The sequence below is a fragment of the Callithrix jacchus genome, chromosome X (assembly GCF_049354715.1).
Source record: "Callithrix jacchus isolate 240 chromosome X, calJac240_pri, whole genome shotgun sequence".
NCBI lineage: Eukaryota > Metazoa > Chordata > Mammalia > Primates > Cebidae > Callithrix > Callithrix jacchus.
Genome location: NC_133524.1, coordinates 120,126,480 through 120,149,209, shown reverse-complemented (window position 1 = coordinate 120,149,209; position 22,730 = coordinate 120,126,480). Strand labels below are relative to the sequence as shown.

Here is a 22,730-nt window from a genome sequence, read left to right as displayed (position 1 = left end):
TTAATCTATCAGAAAAATAAAATCACAAATTTAGTTGAACTGGAAATCACTTCTTACTTTGGCTCTTTAACTATCATTATAGCATAAATTGCAACAGTTACAACCGTCTCTGGGAGTACATGGATATTTTACAGCTATTGTAAATGAACAGTATTACAGTTGGAGATACGTGGCTGTAAAACCACAGGAAGGGTAGTTCAAGAAAGAACACCTGGTTTCCTATAGGCTTCCAAACTCAGTGTATCAAAAGACAGGAAATATGTGCTTCTCTTATCACCTTTTAGGTGCATATAACAACACAACAACAGGTGGCTATATATTTATGCAAGACAACACTGCATGCATTGGCCGCAGATGGTATAAAGAGTCAAGAGTCCCAATTTGTGGTTGTACTCCCTGAATTAAACCTAACCCTGAGACAAACAGCGCTTGCCCACAGATAATTTAATTATCTAGTCACTAGTCTTCTGGATACAATTCATAGCATGGAACATTTGATAGGTCCTCTTTCTTTTGCAGAAGTTCAAAATTAAGGGCAAATATCATTAGTCCCAGCTGACCAATGAAGAAACTGAAACCAAAAGAGGTTTAGAAAGCAAAGTGTCACACCCCAATAGAAAAATGGGCAAATGTCATGAGCAGACAATTCCTAGAAGATACACACGGGGCCAATAGATGGTAAAAAGTGTTCAACCTCACTAGTAATCAAATAAATGCAAATTTAAGCCACAGCTAGTAGGGATGGAATGAGATGGACTGTCCTACTACTGGCTAATGGGAGTAGGAATTTGTACAACCTCTGTGCACTAAAGTAATCTCTCAAGTTGCATCAGGGGTCTTTTAATATGTCTCATTTGACCTAGTAATTTCACTCATAGGTTTCTGTATCATGGAAATGCCTATTTATAAAAATGTTCATCAAAACATGAGATATGAAAGAAAAATTAAAAACAAAGACTCTACTTTCTGATTTCTAATTGGGAGAAGAGATAAATAAATGTTTATCATGTAGTAAAACAGTATGCAACCATTAAAAGCTACATTTTAAGAATATCTAATAACACAAGGAATGCTAAAGATAAAACGTTAGCTGAAAAAGGACACAACACTTTAAATATAATTCTAGTTGTATGTTTTAAATGTATGCACAGAGATTGTGCCAAAAAAGTAAGATAAATGGAATGAAATACAGTGAAGTGTTAACCTCATTAGATGGTGGGATTACAGGTAATTATATTCTTTATACATTTCTATATTTCTAATTTTCCTGCCATAAAAAAGTCATCACTTTTATAATCAGGGATGTGGGGGAAAGGTTACTTCTTAAAGCAAAGAGCACAAGATTCTGAACAAGGGGAAGACCAGGGTCTGGTATGAGAACATTAGCTTTGCAGTCATCCAGACCACTAAGATCAAAACTCTTTCTGAACCAGGATTTTGAACTTGGATCCCTGAGACCCGAAAAGGTTTTATGTTTGGGTTTTTCAGGAAGGTTCAAAGGAAGAATATATCAAAAATGTCAATAGACATACACTTTATATGCACTTTTCTTGGGATATATTGCATAGCTTTCAGATATTTAAATAGATCCTTGACCACAAAAGTTAAAATTAATATAAAGTTTACTTGAGTAGCTAGTGAATCAGTTTAATCTGACTACGATTAATGTAGTCAAACCCGAATGTGAGTTTCATTCCTTCCCTTCACTAACAAGATGTTTAACATTTCATTCGGGATCATGTTGACAACTCTTACAGATATAAATCTAGTACACTAAGCTACAATCACCTCGGAATCTGAAATGTGATCCTATTCACAAGCCTAAATAAAATGAGAAAAGTAATTATTTTGTTATAAAAAATAACAATTACTAATTTTGTTTCACAGTTTACCATGTACCTGCATATGTAATCTCATTTAATTCTTAGCACAAATTTGTAGTGTAAAGTGGTAACATCAGTCTTGTTTCACAGATAAGGAAACTAAGGCCCAGATAGAAGAAATGACTGGTACGCAGACAAGCAGCTAGTTTAAATGTCTCTAACTCCGGTTCACTGCTATTTAGACTCTTCAACCTGTCTCCTTTTTCATTCTTATTTTTGTTGCTGCCAGATACACTAGGACTCTCTTCACCCAAATCAGAAGTCTGTCCCCTAAAAGCTGGGTGACAGGTACACAGCAGCTCTACCATTTTTGCAACTTCTTATGAGTCAGACTATTTCAAAATAAAAAGTTTTAACACAGCAAAACACAAAATTCACTAAAACTAAAACTTAACTAAACTGAGCTAAGCTAAAATAAAATAAATTTTAAAATTCCTTCCCTGCACTTTCCACCTACCCCTTCTTCAAAGCTCCCCTCTTCCACAGGGCCTTCTTCAGTGCATTAGCCAGCAGGGACTGAATGTCTTAATGACTAAAATCAGGAACCGCACCTTTTTTTCTTGAAACACACACAAAAAACAATTGAGGATTGCATTTTCTAAGCGATTGTGTTGTAATCAACTACCCATAGCAGAAGTTACCAGTAGATCTGGCAAACACTGACACTACCAGCTGAAAAGAGGAAAAAAATCAGGTCAATTGTCCAACTGCTGATTCTTTTAAACTTTTTTTTTTAACTAAGTCATTTAGTTATTTGGTTATCTTGTGTGAACCCAAATGAATTTCATCGGTCAGGCACATTTGAGTACTTGAATCCAATGCAAGATCCCTTGAATCAGGATCACTCTAGGACAACAAGGTTTTGAGGTGCACAGAGAAAATGCTAGCATACAGTAGAAGTCTAGAACCAGAACCATGCCAAAGTACTGTTTCTTAACTTGGAATCCAAACTTAACTCTATGCTTTAAACACAGTTAGTGGTTCTAGCCTTGCAAATGCTGGGGGACCTACCAACACTTAGTTCATTTACCAACAGGCCTCCGCGGAAGTATTGCTAAGTGAGATTCCATAACTAGAGGGCAACGCAACCTGAGTTCCCCTATAATAGGTGTGAAATCATATAAAACTTCAAGCCCAGGTGAACAAGGAAACCACAAAAGGAAATCTGAATAAGTTAGAGGGGGCTCACTGTATTTTTTTTTTTTTTTTGAGATGGAATCTCACTCTGTCGCCCAGGATGGAGCACAATGACGAGATCTCAGCTCACTGCAACCTCCACCTTGCGAGTTCAAGCAATTCTCCTGCCTCAGCCTCCCAAGTAGTTGGGATTACAGGCACCCACCACCGTGCCTGGCTTATTTTAGAATTTTTAGTAGAGACAGAGTTTCGCCATGTTGGTCAGGCTGGTCTTGAACTCCTGACCTCAGGTGATCTGCCTGCCTCAGCCTCCAAAAGTGACGGGATTACAGGCATGAGCCACCATGCCCGGCCCCTTTTTTCTGATTTCTAATCACACAAATAATTCACCATTTTATGTTGCAGTCACTTATCTGGCGAAAAGGATGAAGGAAGCCCCACTCCTTAGTAGGCAACTGACTAACATAAAATAAGATCACAAAATTACTGAAAACTGTGACACTACACTTAAGGCTTGAGCTAGGGGGAAATAATCAACAATCACATATTGACGGTCCAGAGTATGCCAGGTACTGTCCCAGGAATTAAGACATAACCCTGCTCTCTAGGAGTATACAATGTGGTAGAGGAATAAAGACAGGTGACATCTGTGGAATGTGAAGGTATCAGGCTTCAGAGGCAAAATTCTATCGTTGGATAATCAGGAAAGGATTCATGATTGTGACTGCTCTAATGAGGGGAACAAGGCTGTGCTTAAAATGTATTTTCTATCTCTTTCTCATAGGCCCACAACAGAAACCTACTCTCCATAGATTTTGATCATATAACCCGCACAGGAAAGATCTATGATGATCATCGAAAATTCACCCTTCGAATTCTTTATGACCAGACTGGGCGACCCATTCTGTGGTCTCCCGTAAGCAGATATAATGAAGTGAACATCACATATTCACCTTCGGGATTGGTGACATTTATTCAAAGAGGGACGTGGAATGAAAAAATGGAATATGACCAGAGTGGAAAAATTATTTCAAGAACTTGGGCTGATGGGAAAATTTGGAGCTATACCTACTTAGAAAAAGTAAGTACATAGGGGAAAAAGACAAGTTTCAAGTTTCTGAATGAGACTATGGAAAATGGCCCTAATTGTCCATCTTGGTGAGGACCTGCAGGAGAGAAGTCTGTGTTTTGGCTGTTCTGTTCTGTAGAAATGACAAAAAGATGTTGAAGTTATAAGGATGAACTGTTTTTCAGCTGCAAACTTTCCCCAGTCCCACACTCTGCCAAGTACTCTTTCAGACTAAAGTCAGAATAATGGCTTAGCTTTCTCCTCATTTGAACATCTTTGTTCATGCTTTTGAAAAGGTATCTTTATTATTATGAAAGCTCATACTGAGGGAAAAATAGCTAGAAAATTATAAAATTGTGTTAATGTACTCAGCTCTGGGAAAGGGCCTTTTACCCAGAGGATAAGCAATTCCAATTTTGTTAGGATAGTCAGTGAAATTTTAGTTGTATACATTTGAAAACTAATTTCCAAAAGTAATCAGGCTGCGGGAATGGTGGTAGTGGGGTGTCATTGGTAATACTCTTTTGTGTATAGTGAGTCTACAATAGCATTCATAATAGTAGCTTGTGGCCTATGTCTTGGGATAACAGAAAAAGATTTTAATCCCACTACAGGAACCATTTGTCAAACATCAGTCCCTACAGAGCAAAATAGTTTCTGGCCCGATTGATACCAGAGGACAATAAGAGTTATTGATCTCTATCTCAATGCCTAATCTCCTAAGATAGTGCCTCTTGTTTCCCAAATCTATTCTTTCAACAAATTTAGGAATTTATCAGTCCCAAATTAATTTCCACAAAAATTGAAAAATGCCTTCCCTTGAGGATTCAAGAGTAATCAGTACAAGGTAGCTTCTAGACGTTCTTAGAAAAGTCATAGGAGCTCATAGTTCACATGGCAAATTTTCCTGTTGGTACCAAATAATGCCAAACTTTTCTGATACACCCTCCCCAAAGTTAAATAAAAATAGTGTGACAATGGTTAAATGTCATTATACAACTATGTTACTAGTTCTCAGAGTTTGTTGCTGGAGAATTTACCAAGTTGGAAATGCCTGAAGATAAAGCAGAGTTCACTTGGGAGTCAGGGCAAAAGGAAGGAGTCCTTTGCTCAATTCACCTCGTGTCCCTTTCTGCTAAAAATATTTATCAGATCTATAATCCATCTTCCACACTAGCAAAATCTGAATCTTATAGAGCAGGTCTTTCATCTTTTGAATTTTGATAATCAAAATTATTCAAAATTCAAAATTCAGAACATTCAAAAATCAGAATTGGCAAAATCCTATGACTAGTGTCTACAGAGTGCCGAGCCTGTTATAACATTAAGTGAATCCAAATATTTGGTGGTATATGTGCATAGGCAAAGTATTAAGGTGTATACTGATGACCTTCATATGAAAAAAAAAAGATACTACTGATCATTAACAGAATATTGGCTCAGTTAGTTTTCCAGAAAAGAAGACAGGTTTGCACCAGCCTTTCCACAGGTCCTCATGTGGCTAGTTAAGTGGTTAGCACTCCTTGGAAGCATGCATGGGTTTGCACTCATCAGTCCAGCCTCATTAGCACCAGAGTCCAACCAACTGAACTAATTGCCTATAGACAGTCACATCTAGGTTTCATAAGACTTTCCTTTAGGCTATCTGCACAATAACATAAGAGCCTTTTGAAAACTTAAGTTTCATCCCTGTGTGCACTTATTTAGCCTCTTCTCTGACACCAATGAGGAGATTTTATTGTTTCTCTTTTCTGAATTCACTGATTATTCCATCAAATTTACTTAAGCAAAGAATCACGTGAAGCAAACTTCACAAGTTCTTCTTGCTACAGAAATGTAGTTGGCAATAATTGTTAAGCAAACAAACAAAAACCTTGGTGAGATGGCCAGTGTCTGCAGTGGAGAGAAATAAAACCTTTCTCACCCAGAATAAGGTAACAAGACAAGTCCCGGTGACTTCCTGACCAGTGAGACATACCAGCTTATTTGTACCTTTGAGCTCACTTTGGTTCCTTTCTTGATTTTATATTTAATTTGTTCTCTAATTAAAAGGGTAGCTACTGATTTAAGCAATCCTGTAATACAAAACTCAGAACCTACAAACACATAATTATGGAATGGTTCTTTACTTTCCAAATATCATTTATCATAATATTGATTTCATTAACATTATTATTATCAGTGATCATAACTAATTCACTAGATACAATAATTTAAGGAAATAATATAAAGCACCCAAGTAGAGATGCTAGCTAGCACTAACTGCTACTTGTAGGTAAATCAAAACAGGAAAGAGAAGAAGAAAGGAAGGGAGGGAAAAAAAGGAAGGAAGGAAAGAAGGAAGGAAGGAAATTAAAGCATCTTTGAAATTGTGATTCAATTTCAAAGGGGGAAAAGTGAAAGAACATTGAATTTACCAAAATCCCATGTAATATGTAACTTTTTCATTGACCTGAGGTTTTCTATCTCCTTGTGTTCTTTCCAGTCCTCTCTTTAATATGGCCTTTGTGACACATTCTTTCACTACGACAGGGGCAGAGCGGGCACAAAGACGCTGGTTCTTGTAGTATATTTTAAACTAAGAATTCTCAAACTTGAAAATGGATTTCTCTTTTTATACTCCGAAATACTAACCCTGTGAATTTGCTTGCCATACCTATGTCACGATGTATTAAAAAGCAGTGGCAGATTTGTCACCTTAACATGCAGAAATGCTGTAAAAATAGTTTGACTTCCTCTAGAGTAAGTGAAAGTTATGCATATCATTTTCATGCACAACGGTTTGTAGCCATTAGGAGGAAAATAATTATTTGGGTAATGGCTGTGGTTGCTTAATGATCTCTTCCCTATTAAAAAAATCAATTATTGTTTCTTAAATTTTCTCTATGTGGTCATTAATTCTCTGTCTTGATTTATGAGACTTCTCTGAGTTAATTATATTTTGAAGACTTGTGGGCCAAAATTTTGTATTACAGTAAATGTAAATCTTTCAGTTTCCTAAAATAATTCTTATGAACTTCATTTTTAAAATGCATTTAAATATATTTCATAATCATTTAATAAGATACTTTAGCCTTATACATTTACAGCAATTGCCTCTTTGGGGCTTTTTCAGAGGCTGCCTAGAGGGACAGGAATGACGACTTTGGCTTCAGCTTCCAGGTGGCCCCACATTGCCATCTGGTGGTCATTCAAATGCTTTAACTTTTCAAATTTCTGCTCTCATTTCTAGCCTCGTTCAAATAAGCATACAGCCGTGATTGCTGTTGCTGTTGTTGTTTTTACAATTATCTCTTTTAGACTCTCACAATCAATTAAAAGAATAAAAGTCTCCCACTCTGTTATTTGGACTAATAAGAAATGGCCTTTTATCCTATAGCAGCACTGTGGACATTGCATAGATTGATAAGCATTGTTTTTGAACAAACTGATAATAATGGCCACCCAAAGTGAAAAAGCAGCCAAATGAGCTAAATGGTATTTTGGCAAAATAACAGTTACATTCATTTGATTTCTAATCACAGCATGCACATTCTTGCCATTGGCAGGAAGCTTTAAAACAGAACAAGAGCTTTTGAGACAGCTCAGCATCAGCACCACCTAGGAACAAGGTTCAGGCAGTGGTTTACTGCAGGCTGCAGGATGAGAGTAGAGGAGAGAATAATAATGACGTGCCATAGGCCAAGCGCGGTGGCTCACGCCTGTAATCCCAGCATTTCGGGAGGCCAAGGCAAGTGGATCACAAGGTCAAGAGATCGAGACCATCCTGGCCAACATGGTAAAACCCTGTCTCTACTAATAATACAAAAAACAGCTGGACATAGTGGCATGTGCCCATAGTCCCAGCTACTTGGGAGGCTGAGGCAGGAGAATTGCCTGAACCCAGAAGGCAGAGGTTGCAGTGAGCCAAGATTGCGCCACTGCACTGCAGCCTGGCAGCTGAGCGACACTCCGTCTCAAAAATAAAAAATAAATAATGACATACCATAAATACTTGGAAAGAGTGGTACAGTGACTGGAAAAGTCATGGCTCAGGCAGACTGGTACTAGATAATGTGTGGAGGCCATATGGTGATTGTCCCTGGTCCATGTCACAGGTGACAGATGTCATTTGCTCATGGCACGTTGACAGAAGAGAGTGGAAAGGAACTGAGAAATGTGACTTTCAGCACAGAGATAATGCAAAAGCTTTTCCACAATTCCTGTATAAAGCCTTTCCACCTCTGGCCCCTGCCACCTGCTGCCCCATTCATAGGAAAATTTCTTGCTGATTCTATTGAATTCTGCCTTGATCCAGGGAGGCAGTTCTCCAAGCCCATTCAGGATTTCCAAGTCTCCTTCCTTTTGTTCAGGAGGTTTTCAGAAGGCACAACGGTGGAACTGTAGGCTGTGGCAAGCTGCAGGCTGCCCACAAGTGATGAGTTGACAGGATTTCTGCACTCACCTCTGGCTTTCCAGGCATCATGTTGCTGGAAAAGAAAGAATGAACAAACAAGCAAATAACCACTGACTTTGACTTCATGGTACTGAGAGGCAATTGAAAATCGATAATTCTCAGAAGCATAGGGAGGATATGTAGTTTCAGAAAGCACATTCAATATTAGAATGTAATGTCATATTCAGAAGATATAATGTATATTACATACTTTTATGTAACTCACATTCATATTTATATAATTTGTGCTTAGAAAATGAAAATATACCTATTGTTTTCATAACACAAACTTCAATAAATAACCCTCAACTAAATCCCTTTGCTTGAAAAGGCAATTTTCAAGAGGGGAGGGATAAAGCTCCCCTAGGGAGTCATATCAGAATTTCCAGGAGTGAGTAATTTTTATTAAAAGCTGAGATGTACATGTCAGTCAATTAGAGTCCTCCCTAAAGCAGTGCTCCTTTTATGTCTATATTTAGAATTAAAATAAGACAATCAATATTTGTGAAACATCTATTACCTACTAAGCATTATACTTCAACAAACAACTATTTCTGAAACACCGATCAGTTTGGGGGAGAGGGGTTGCATAACCAGAGAATTATTCAATTTTAACGACATGTTTCCCTAATATTAAAACATGAATTGAAATGTGAAGTTAAAACATCAATTGCAAAACAATAATAATACCATAATAATATTTAATGCACAATTTTTAGGAATACGTCTACTACATGAAGTCAATCAATACCTTATGGTAACTATAAATTAATTTGTGAAATGCCCTGCTATCCATTTACCTTCCTCTAAAACAAATGCACATTGAAGCAACAATAACCTTTCTAAAATACCAATTTGACAGTTTCTCCCAGCTTGCAAGTGCCCTCTTGCAACCATCCCTTAACTTGCTTAAAAGCCTTCAGGGGTACCAGATGCAGTGGCACACACTGGTCGTCAGGAGGATAGCTTGAGCTCGGGATTTCGAGGCTACAGTGAGCTATGACTACACCACTGCACTCCATCCAGCCTGGGCAACACAGTAAGACTCTGGCTCTAAAAAATGAAATAAAATAGAAACCTTTCAATGGCTCCCTGTTGCCAACATGCTTAAATCCAAACTCCTTAGTATAGCTTAGAAAGCCTAGCATGATCTGGACTCAGCCTATGTAGCTGACGTCATCTCCTGACATTCCCACCACCCCCAACATACTCAAGCTCTAGCCACACAAAATTTCCCTCATTCTCTGAAAATAGTCATGTTCTTTTTCATATCCAGACCCTCACAAGGCTGTGCTCGCTGCCAAGAATACTCTTTCCCTGTGCCTGCCCCAGGCTCCCTGACTTCACCTGCACAATCCCCAGGCATTTTTTTTTTTTTTTGAGACGAGTCTTGCTCTGTTGCCCAGGCTGGAGTGCAGTGGCAAAATCTCAGCTCACTGCAACCTCCACCTCCCAGGTTCAAGCGGTTCTCCTGCCTCAGCCTCCTGAGTACCTGGGGCTACAGGCATGTGCCACCATGCCTGGCTAATTTTTGTATTTTTAGTAGAGACATGGTTTCACCATATTGGTCAGGCTGATCTCAAACTCCTGACCTTGTGATCCACCTGCCTTGGCCTCCCAAAGTTCTGGGATTACAGGCGTGAACCACCACACCCAGCCAGCATTCTTTATGTCTCAACTCAGACGCCACTTTATCCAAGAAGCCTTCTCTGGTCTCTCAAGTCTGAGTTAGCTGGTCTTCCATTGCCTTCCAGAAGCTCTCTGTACCTCCCCTGCCATAGCACATTTCACACTGTATTGTAATTTCTTGGTCACTTGTCTTTTTCCTCCATTAAAACTGTGAGTTTCATGAAGACAGACTACCACTATTGTGCACGACCGTATCCACTAGGGTTTGCCACAGTGTCTGGCACACAGTAAGTGCTTAATTTGTGTTGAACGGATGAATGTGTATTTTCTTTAATCACCTCAACTTTAGTTGTACATAATATGCTCTTCTGCCTTTGTCTCGTTTCAGTCTGTGATGCTTCTCTTACATAGCCAGCGGCGTTACATCTTTGAGTATGACCAACCAGATTGTCTGCTCTCAGTCACCATGCCTAGCATGGTGCGTCACAGTTTACAAACCATGCTTTCAGTGGGCTACTACCGGAACATCTATACCCCACCAGACAGTAGCACTTCTTTTATCCAAGACTATAGTCGAGATGGCCGATTGCTACAGACCCTGCATCTGGGGACAGGGCGCAGAGTCTTATACAAGTACACCAAGCAAGCAAGGCTTTCTGAGATTCTCTATGATACCACTCAGGTCACATTGACATATGAAGAGTCTTCTGGAGTGATTAAGACAATACACCTGATGCATGACGGATTCATCTGCACAATCAGATACAGGCAAACAGGTTTGTTGTGAAAGAGTGGTGATGTGTACATCACTATTTTCTTACGACATTTTTGCTGACCACAGTGTGAGAGAGAAGCATTAATCTACACACTTTCAACTCAACTTTCGCTTTACTTATCAAATACTCTGATATTGAAAATGTAAAGCATGTTATAGTTGATGAAAGCTGATTTCTTAAAAACATGTAGCACATTTCTTTCTTTCAGCTCTCAAGTAACTTGAAATCTAAGTGCCTAGTGTAACTGTATACCCATTCCTGCTCAGCACCAAATCTTCTCAAAGATGAAACTGCAAGATATAAGTCACACTGAAACTAGCTCAAGCCCTGTGTAAACTTTATAAGCCACAGTTGATGACAAAATATCTTCACAAGTCAGAACTTTCTAATGTATTTCACCCTTTGGGTTTATAGAATGCCCAAATCCAATGACTTTAATGCTGGACTTTGTCAAAACCTGACCCTCTGACTTTGTAGCAAAGGTTAAATGAAATGAAAGCATTTTTGTCCGTGATTATAGCAAGAAAACATGTTCATAATATCAACTTCATCACCCTAGGCTACTGGACGTGTTATTACTTCTGTAGTCACTATAATTAAAATTTTCTATATACAGGATTCTAATTTTTTTATATTCGAAGATTACCACTATGAGAATATATATCCATAATATGCCCAGGCATTTTGTATCAGAGATCAATCTCTCATATTTTATTATGAATATAAATGCACCAGTACTAAATAAAGAAACACTAGACCTTTCTGATTCTTCCACATTGATCACCTAGCTTCTTATTGTTTTGTTTTGGTTCCTACAGGACCTCTTATTGGACGCCAGATTTTCAGATTCAGTGAAGAAGGCCTTGTGAATGCACGTTTTGACTACAGCTACAACAATTTCCGTGTCACCAGCATGCAAGCTGTAATCAATGAAACCCCTTTGCCTATAGATCTGTACCGATATGTTGATGTCTCTGGCAGAACAGAGCAGTTTGGAAAGTTCAGTGTAATTAATTATGATTTAAATCAAGTCATAACTACTACAGTAATGAAACACACCAAAATCTTCAGTGCCAATGGACAAGTCATTGAAGTCCAATATGAAATCCTAAAGGCAATTGCCTACTGGATGACTATTCAATATGATAATGTGGGCCGCATGGTAATCTGTGACATAAGGGTAGGAGTAGATGCCAATATAACAAGGTACTTCTATGAATACGACGCTGATGGACAACTGCAGACTGTTTCTGTAAATGACAAAACCCAGTGGCGTTATAGTTATGACCTGAATGGAAACATCAACCTCTTAAGCCATGGGAATAGCGCTCGTCTTACTCCTCTCCGATATGACCTCCGAGACCGCATTACCAGATTAGGAGAAATTCAGTATAAAATGGACGAAGATGGCTTTCTCAGGCAGAGAGGAAATGATGTTTTTGAATATAATTCTAATGGCCTGCTGCAGAAAGCCTACAATAAGGCTTCTGGCTGGACTGTGCAGTATTACTATGATGGGCTTGGGCGACGCGTTGCGAGTAAGTCCAGCCTAGGGCAGCACCTTCAGTTCTTTTATGCAGACCTTGCCAACCCCATAAGAGTTACTCATTTGTACAACCACACAAGCTCAGAGATTACATCTCTGTATTATGATCTCCAAGGTCACCTTATCGCCATGGAGTTAAGCAGTGGCGAAGAATATTACGTAGCCTGTGATAATACAGGTACCCCACTAGCTGTGTTCAGCAGCCGAGGCCAGGTCATAAAGGAGATGCTATACACACCTTATGGCGATATCTATCATGACACTTACCCTGACTTTCAGGTCATTATTGGCTTTCATGGAGGACTCTATGATTTCCTTACTAAATTAGTGCACCTGAGGCAAAGGGATTATGATGTTGTCGCCGGCAGATGGACAACACCTAATCATCACATATGGAAACAGTTGAACCTCCTTCCTAAACCATTCAACCTCTACTCCTTTGAAAATAACTACCCAGTTGGCAAAATTCAAGACGTTGCAAAGTATACCACAGGTACTTAAACTATGTAAAACTTTAAGCTAAACAAGTAACTCAGTGCTGTTGATTTTATCACAAAATCTCAATGCCTTTGTAAATATGCTTCCTCTCCCTGACAGCCCACAAGTTATTCCGCATTTGCTGTCTTCCTTAGTTTTCTAGAGTGAGCAAAATGTGCATGTTAACATAAAATGTAATGCTTTTACATCCTAGTACATTTGTTTAGATATCTGTTTCTGTATTTTACTCTTAAAAGCTTACATGAATAATCTCATAAAAGAAAAATTCAGGATTCTGTTTCATAATATAAATCCAATATGATGCTCCCTGTGGCCTTAGCACATTAGGAACTTCAATGTAGTAAGCTGAGCTTATATCCAGGATTATCCACAAGTCAAAACTTTTCCCTACAGAGAGAGGACCATGTGTTTTAGAGTGGGTCATATAAAGGGGAGTTTTAGGCCAGGTACAGTGGCTCACACCTGTAATCCCAGCTTTGGGAGGCTGAGGCAGGCAGATCACTTAAGGCCAGGAGTTGGAGACCAGCCTGGCCAACATGGTGAAATCCCGTCTCTACTAAATATACAAAAATTGGCACGCGCCTATAATCTCAGCTACTCAGGAGGCTGAGGCAGGAGAATCACTTGAACCCAGGAGATAGAGGTTGCAGTGAGCCAAGATTGCACCACTGCACTCCAGCCTGGGTAACACAGTGAGACTATGTCTCAAAAATAAATAAATGAATAAATAAATAGGAGTTTTATTCCTAACTTCCTATTGCCTGAACAGTTTGAAGGCAGGAGAGGTATCTTTCAAGTTTTCAAGAAAGGTTGTAAAGTATGGGATTTTTCATTGTTTTTAATATTGTGTCTCACAGACATCAGAAGTTGGTTGGAGCTCTTTGGTTTCCAGTTACACAATGTACTACCTGGATTTCCCAAACCTGAATTAGAAAATTTAGAATTAACTTATGAGCTTCTACGGCTTCAGACAAAAACTCAAGAGTGGGATCCTGGAAAGGTAAGTAAAAGTTTTATCTCCTCTATTTAGGTGAAACAACAGAAGAGCATTCAATACCTAGAAATTATATTTACTTGTATTTGCTTACTAATTTTTTAGTCTTTTTGAATATTCACTAAAATGTGCACAATTGATGAGAAGGTGGGAAAAAAAGTTCCATGAGAAAAAGATCAGAGAATTGATCTTTGGGGGGGGAAAAAAGATGAACAGGTTATTTGATGACTGCTGCAATAGGAAAGAGGAACTGAACTTTTAAAATTCTGAAATGGGCTACCAAGAGCAGTTATGGATTCTACCTAGAGAAAATTGTTCAGTAACCGACATGAAAACATCAGATTTCCAATTGTAGGATAATTTAGGGATGAAGTCTTAAGAGCATGGGAACAACAGAATAAAATTACTCTGATAAAGAAAACATATATAAGCACAATGAAGCAAAAATAATATTACAAGGGTAAAGTTTTGGGAAAAAATAGGAACATGAAAACATTTAAGATTTAGCAGATGATTTCATCAGAAGCATGAGGTGCGAATGAAAATAAGAAGCTTTTTCTTTCAACTGAAAGAAATGTGAATATCTGTGTTTGCAAAAACAAAATGGGCTTAATAGAATAACACTGAAATTTGGAAGTGAGGTCTTGAAATTTAAGTCCAAAAAATTCTAAGGGACAGGAAGTCCTAGATAGGTCCTATAAATTCATCCATTTTTATAAAGATGTAAATGCTTTTTGTAATTAAAAGTCCTTCTAAAAAAATTAGCAACATGTTGAAAAATTGCTGAAGCTTTGTAATGGATACTTGGAGGTTCATTAGTCTTTTCTCTTTATTTCTCAGTATGTTTGAAAATTGCCAAAATAAAAAGTTTTTTTTAAGTCCATGTAAAAAGATCTGTCAATTTCTGGCTGATTTGCCATAGTTAATTATAAGGTCTTAAGCTCTTTAAAGCAGGAACTATGCCTTATGCATTTCTTTGGGCCTCACTGTGCCTAAGCATTACTCTACATGTAGTAATAACATCTAGTCAGTGTGAGTGAAATCAGTGAAAATAAAATATCTGTGTTTTGGAGGATCTGGACCCACTTAAAGTGCCTTCTAGCTCTGCAATTCTGTGATTTCAAGTGTGAATATATTTCCTTACGCTTAACTCCACTGAGATATAAGAATACTAGGTAGTCGCCTATTAGTCTTTTCCAAATCTCTGATGAAGAGATTCCAAATCTGGCTTATTTTAAATCACTCACTGACAAATTAAAGAGAGAAGGAAGCAACCTTGCAAGCCTGTCCTTTTCACAATCACCAAGTATCTGACAGATGTCTAACCCCATGCTGCATCTGCTCTGTGCCTCTCTTTCCTAGACTATCCTGGGCATTCAGTGTGAACTCCAGAAACAGCTCAGGAATTTCATTTCCTTGGACCAACTTCCTATGACTCCCCGATACAATGATGGACGGTGCCTTGAAGGAGGGAAGCAACCAAGGTTTGCTGCTGTCCCTTCTGTTTTTGGAAAAGGTATAAAATTTGCCATTAAGGATGGCATAGTAACAGCTGATATTATAGGAGTAGCCAATGAAGATAGCAGGCGGCTTGCTGCCATTCTTAATAATGCCCATTACCTGGAAAACCTACATTTTACCATAGAGGGGAGGGACACTCACTACTTCATTAAGCTTGGGTCTCTGGAGGAAGACCTGGTGCTCATCGGTAACACTGGGGGGAGGCGGATTCTGGAGAATGGCGTCAATGTGACTGTGTCCCAGATGACTTCTGTGTTGAATGGAAGGACTAGACGGTTTGCAGATATTCAGCTCCAGCACGGAGCACTGTGCTTCAACATCCGGTATGGGACAACTGTCGAAGAGGAAAAGAATCACGTGTTGGAGATTGCTAGACAGCGTGCCGTGGCCCAGGCCTGGACTAAGGAACAAAGAAGGCTGCAAGAAGGGGAAGAGGGGATTAGGGCATGGACAGAGGGGGAAAAGCAGCAGCTTTTGAGCACCGGGCGGGTACAAGGTTACGATGGGTATTTTGTTTTGTCTGTTGAGCAGTATTTAGAACTTTCTGACAGTGCCAACAATATTCACTTTATGAGACAGAGCGAAATAGGCAGGAGGTAACAAAAAAAATCTCTGCCTTTGCGTCACCAAAGACTGCCTGTTTTTAAAACATAAAATGGTTTATTGTATTGGTTTTCTAGATCAGAACTCTGTATATGTAAATATGGAGGAAAAACATATCCAACTGCCTTTCAATGTGACGGAAGATGGTATTTTAATATTGTTTGTTTAAACTCTTTAAGAAATGACAGAGATTTTTAGTTCTTGTGTGGCAGTATTCAAAATAACACAAGTAGAACTCAAACAGCTAAAAACAGTTTTTAGAAAGCACCACTTTCAATTTGCCGAGCCATGCATACGTTCCAATACCAGAAAGAACCCAAGGTTCTCTATCTCTATTGTGACAAGCAGTTTCATCCTTAACTGTTGGCAGGATTTGCGGGCTATTTGAAAAGGTGGTGCAATAGTATCTGAACCTTGCATTTCAAAAAACTGCCAGCCCTTTCACATTTTCCAGATCTGTTATAGGAAACTTAAAAACAGGTGTAAAATGTCTTCGGCCACCATCTCCTAGAGTCAGGACCCAATTGCCCTTCCTCCCTGATTATTCCTCCTTGCTTGTTAAAGTAAATGCCATATTGTTGTGCTGTGTTTTGGCGTGTGGTGGCTGGGTTCTGTCTACCATGCTTCCCTGTGGGTGTGGTAACCAGACTGAATAGCCACTATTTGCTCATGTGTACATGATACCAAAGCAGCTGGCCAACGTGACCTCTCTCACACAACCTGTTTTGACTCAATTTTTTGCTAAGTTGTCCAGCTGTATCAGTATCATGTAAACGTAGCTTTTATTAACCTGGGTAGGAATTTATATATAGGATGTGTTTTGGTCATAGTTTCACATTAGTGATTCAGTATCTGTACACTAACTCAATGGTTTTGTGCACATGAAAGGTAATTTACTTAAAAGTATGATTCTGGTACAAAAACAAAAAGAGGCTTTAGCAGGCATACACGCCTGGAATGCTGATACATACATTAACTACTACTGCAGAAATTCATAAGAGCCAAAACCTTAAAAAAATAGACCTACTACTTCAGTGAAAGTACCAAAGGGAAGACCAAACCAAACATCACAGCAGTTGCTGCCACATTGTTTCAGCCCACTTAGATTTATCTTTCAAATGTGCTATTCTGTATTGAACATCTCCCAGCCATATTCAGGAAATCGAATCAAGTGAATCCTTTCCAACCAAAAACATTTCAACTAATTATAGAGAGGCAGACTTGTTTTTACTAAAATAATTTATATGGTTAGTTATTTTCGTTCTCTATCCTTAGCCATTTATTTTTATATAATCATCTCTACTGCCTAGGAAAATAACTATTTTCCAGGATGGGTTATTTGTTCTGCAATCATTTAAAATTTGGAGAAAGGTCAGGATTAGAGTTAATATCGGCTGCAGTTTCTCAATCTCTAGGAATACTGCAGTGAAAGAAGCCCCTTGGTGAGCTGGAAGATTTGTGCCCAGTGACAAAGAGACAGTTTGCAAAATGCTGTGTAATTGTAAGTTACCACAAATGAAAATACATGGCAGCACAATGTGGCTGGTAGAAAATTCCCCTGAGCCAGCTTCTGCACTTTCATCATCGAGTCTGAACATTTGCTATGTCTGAAGGCAAATTTATGATGGAATGTTAGTTTGGATTCTTTCCAGCTGCTACCTAAATGCAGTGTGGGCTCATTGACTTGCTTTGCGATGACAGTTTCTTTGAAAATATGCAAAGTCAGAATCTAAGCTCACGTTAAGGTTTTTAAAGAGTCTGCCTCCTACTACACAAAGGGAAACGAGGGTAAGGAAATGACCCTGGCAAACAGTAGGGAAGGGTGTATTCAAACGTTTCATTTTCATAACCTTCGGGTTAGAATACCACTTACACATATATTCTGAGAGAATTCATGATGAACTAATCTCTCTTTATCATTGGAAACACATCAACTTAAGATATTGCTAATCCACACTAGAATCATATTATTGGGTTTTTCCTGAATCAGGCCTGTGTTCATGGTACAGTATTTATTCAGAATGGAATTCTAAAATTACTAACAAACTTGTTGAAAATTTGAATACCTCCACACCAACCTAAAAATGGACCTTAAGTTCCTAGAACCTCTGATGTTCTTTTAAATTAATGGAAAAATAATTTGTGAACTGTATATAGAGAGTGCATTCATAAATGTTATTATGTATTTTATCACAAATCCAAAATGTCAATATTAGAGTCTATTTTGCTTATATTTTAAGCGATTATACTTTTTTGCAATTCACTGATGATGTATCATTTTCAAACTGCTTTAAATATCCATTAGAAAAAATATTTGAAGCTTTTACTTAATAGTGATTACCTTGAACTGTGCATTTCTGGTTTGTAATACATATTTAGTTGGTTTGTGCCTTTAGTTTCTTAAAGTTACATTTGTATTATATTCAGGAAATGCACTTTTTATTACTTACAGCTGTGGTTTTAATACTGCCTTGAACTATTACTATTCTTTTTACAACTCCTAAAGTTTGAGGGAGGAAAGAAAAAAAAACACAAAAGGTTAGCACTGATGAGTAGTAAATCAAAGAGAAACATTTTGGCATTTCTTAATAAGAACATGGAAGTGTTGAATATAACGCTTCCTATTCAGCTGAATAGAAAGAATGCCTTCATTGACTTGTAGTTCTGAAGTTTAATGAAAGAACAATTCATTTGCATTCTGATGAACGTGAAAGCACTTTTTAGAGAAACATACGAATTTCTCATACCCAGCAGACAGGTGGCTGACACAGCACAGCCACACACCATTCGAGTAAGTTAAAGTGAGAGCACAGTAGTTGGACTCTCCAATGAAGAACATTCTGGGCTGGAGGCAGGGAATACTCCATGGTTGTTTCTTTTTTTCCTAGTTAAACCCATTTTGTTTGTGCTTTTCTGTTTTGTTTTGTTTTCGCTCTTGCACTAAGTCTAGAGATTCAAATGAACTGAAAAGTTCAAAGTTTAACACATTTAAATATGTTTATTTTTAGTTGTCATTCTAATCGTTATTGATTAGAAGCAGGACTCCTGAAGGAAAGGGAAATAAATCTCAATTCATACTAACTTTCAACAAAACACTTACCATATAAATATGTTTTATTTTTTTAACCCAACAAAATAATGTATGAAATAAGTATGTCCTTTACTGTCAATTTATCTAGAAGATCTATAACATATAGACTACATATATATAATATATACAACATAGCCAAATGTATGAAAACTTGACAATGTATAATTTGGAATTCACATGCTACCTATGTAGGGAGGTATGAAAATAAGTTATAATTTTCATAAGACTTTTTCATCACTGTTGACACAGTTTCAAGCATTCCATCATGTTATTTTGACTTTTTCTTTTTTCTTTCTTCCTTTAAATATACTTTTATAACTAGACCAGGCCCCACTATAATATCACCTAAGAGAGTCAGGGTGAAGTTTTTGCATTGATGAAGATGTGTTCATATAAGGGTGATTGTAATGGAGATCAGTGGTAATGGAAGCAAAAGTACAGTAATCAAGTATTGAAAATTTTGGGGAGATTGGAGTGTATTATAGCTTGTGGAAAGACAAAAGGCTACAGATTGAATGCAACATTCTTGTTTTCTTGGAGAAATTCACATACACATAGCTGACCTGACTAGTACTTCAGCTCTTCCACAGCCTTCTATAAAGGTTCTTTCTTCTGCAAAGAAAACAAAAAAAAAAAAAAAAAAAAAGCAAAAAAATAAAAAATAAAAAAAAAGCAAAGCAAAATTTAAAAATACAGAAAACAAACAACAAAAAATAATTCAACCATAAATAGTGAGTATTATTTCAGTGTGTCCTTCATGTGAAAGCTATTAAGGACCAAATATACTACTGTCTGTAAGAAGAAATTACTTCCTAAACAGTAACTGAAAATACTTAGAGTTAAACTTGCTGTGGATTTTGTCTTGGCAGTTGTCATCTTACATTATTTGTCAAAGGAAATGTGTTTGGCAGTTAAAAATCTTTCCTTAGATTTAGTGGTGAACTTTAACCTCTTAAATAAATGTTAGTATATCAGATTGTGTCCTTGAAAAATATTTTACGTGTATGAATCATGACAACGTCTAAATCTTTACTATTCTTCTGGCAAAAGCATCAGTAAGAGAGAAGGCGAAAAAGAGAAGTATAGCCTTTATGTCAGAAAAACATTCTTTTTAGCTGCTTACTTTCTCATGAAAAGTAAAGATGTTTACAGTGTATGCCAAGTTTTCAGTTTCTGTATAACAACAGTTAGAGGTTCTAATCATATTGAAAATTGTGTTATAATGGTCTGAGCCATGTTGCTAGGAAACAATAGGTTCCAATTTTGTATTCCTGCTCTCCTGTGCTGAAAAGTGACTGGATACTGTACAGGTTCATGTTCTCTGGCTGCAGTTAAATGGTCTTTTGCATTTTGCTCTGGCTTTCAGGCCAGAAGCATGCATTTTTCTACAAGAGCATCACAACAACATGCTGTAAATATTTAAAGTTAAACATTATGTGTTGATATTTGAAAGAAAAGTACTTTGAATATTTCATTTTTAAAAAATAAAATTGCAAATGAACAATGTGTCCCATTTATTCATGCGCCAAACTGCATTCTTAAGTCAGTCTGGTCACCTGAGATAGGAAAAGTGGCTCACTAACAGGGAACAATAAAACCACATCATCTTGAAAATGTAGGTACAGAAATCAAAAAGTCACTAATCCCAAGCAGACATCTCTTCATTTTTATTTTTCATACAAATAGGATCTCTGACACAAGTAACTATTTAATAAACAAAGACGAGTAGCTGCTGCAACTCTAAATGCCTCTAGGCTATGACTTTTAAAACGGCTTCACTCTCCTTTTGGTGCCTTTCTCAGCAGTAGAAAGAAAATTAAAAATTATTTTAAAAAAACAGGGTGGGAGACATACAGGAGTTCAGGGTGTCTAAATGCATTGGCAAAACATGAATGTTGGGGCGGCAGCCAGTGGCAAAGGGTGTCAGGGAGGGGAGGCAATCATGAAACACTGAAAAAAATCCTCTGCAGTTACAATTGCCATTTGGCACTTGTTTTTCACAAGAAGACATTTACAAGTGACACTGGGAAATCTGGCCAACAGATCTTCAAAAATTCATCTTGATACTAGTGGAGCACATATAGTCCAAACAGCCCATTACTGAAACTTACTGGAAATCCTGCAATTTACACCACTTCAAAATGCCCTGCTCCTTTTTTATGTGTATGCACACACATGCACACACTCAACACACACACACAGTTAAAAGAATCATGAAGTAGAAGATAACCTTGATCATCTCAACACGACCCATCAGTAAAAAACAATGGGGGTAGGGGATTGTTAGTATCAATCATCTGGAATTTTTCTTCAAAATATGCATCCCACCTCACACGCAGGGTATTTTTTTAAAGGGCAGGAGCTCCTATAGAGAGAGAATTATTAAAGGAAATGGGAGATTTTTGCATATCCCTTCCCTATTCACCCTCCCTTTTAAAAATCTGTGAATGTCAATAAACGTTATTTAAACATCCAGTAATATTACTACCTTAAATTTATACATATATATAATTACACACACACACACATATATATATACACGTAAATTCTTGTACCTTAATAATCTTGTGAGGTTAGTACAACTTAATAATTCCTACTCGGCAAATGCTATAACAGTAACAGACTGACTTACCTAAGGTCACATGAATAATCAGTGACAAAGATGAAAAACAGTAGGAGTTGAACAATGAGACTACATGGAGACGGAGGGGAACATCACACACCAGGACCTGTAGTGGGGCAGGTGAGGGGAAAGGGGAGGGAGAGTATTAGGACAAATACCTAATGTATGCGGGGCTTAAAATGACAGGTTGATAGGTCCAGCAAACCACCACAGCACATACATACCTATGTAACAAATCTGCACATTCCGCACATGTATCCCAGAACTTAAAATTTTTAATTTATTTTAATAATTTATTAAATTATTTATTAAATCGTTTATTAAATAAATTTTAATAAAATAAAATGGCCCACCAGGTGACTTTAAAAAAAGGAAAAAAAAAGGTCTCATGCATTCCTGCTTTTACTCTCTCTGTCCAATACTGAATGGGATACGTAGTATCACCTTTTATCATCTTGTGAGAAAACAGTTCTGTTTCTGTGTGTATGTGTGCAACCAAGATGTATATATATCTCAATTCCATATATGTTAACAGACTCTATCCAGACAGTTGGTCAGGCTTATTACATCTTCCTACATTCAAAAAATCATTTAAGAACTAAATGACCTAATGATAAGAATTCAGCCTTTTACTACACATTTAGCCAGTGACCCCCAATTATGAAAATGTCCAAACTGGGTAGTTTAACTTCCCCAATGGTTGTAAACTGCAAAATAACTGTATTGCATTTACTGCAAGAGAAAACATAGGTGTCAAAGTTGAATTTATAGCATCCTAACAGGAAGACCAGGCATCCTATAACCTTGAAATGCTCAAGGGCAAATGTGTGTTTTACTAGCAGTAGACTTTGGATTCTGAGCTTAACAAAGCAAGTCAAATAAAACATAAGCTGAAGTTGAAACATTCTTAACATAGTTTAAAGCT

The 22,730-nt window shown here is 37.6% G+C and overlaps 1 protein-coding gene across 3 annotated transcripts in view; it reads left to right on the top strand.

The window, feature by feature from the left end:
• TENM1 (teneurin transmembrane protein 1) overlaps positions 1-19,903 on the top strand; it is an 801,721-nt gene extending 781,818 nt beyond the window's left edge. For all 3 annotated transcript variants that reach the window (XM_078363019.1, XM_054251187.2, XM_054251185.2), the window contains 5 exons: positions 3,805-4,101; positions 10,542-10,929; positions 11,748-12,968; positions 13,831-13,973; positions 15,330-19,903. In XM_078363019.1, the coding sequence (XP_078219145.1) occupies positions 3,805-4,101; positions 10,542-10,929; positions 11,748-12,968; positions 13,831-13,973; positions 15,330-16,088 (2,808 nt within the window). In that variant the 3' untranslated portion in view covers positions 16,089-19,903. The remainder of the gene's footprint in view (positions 1-3,804; positions 4,102-10,541; positions 10,930-11,747; positions 12,969-13,830; positions 13,974-15,329) is intronic.
• The last annotated feature ends 2,827 nt before the right edge of the window (positions 19,904-22,730 follow it).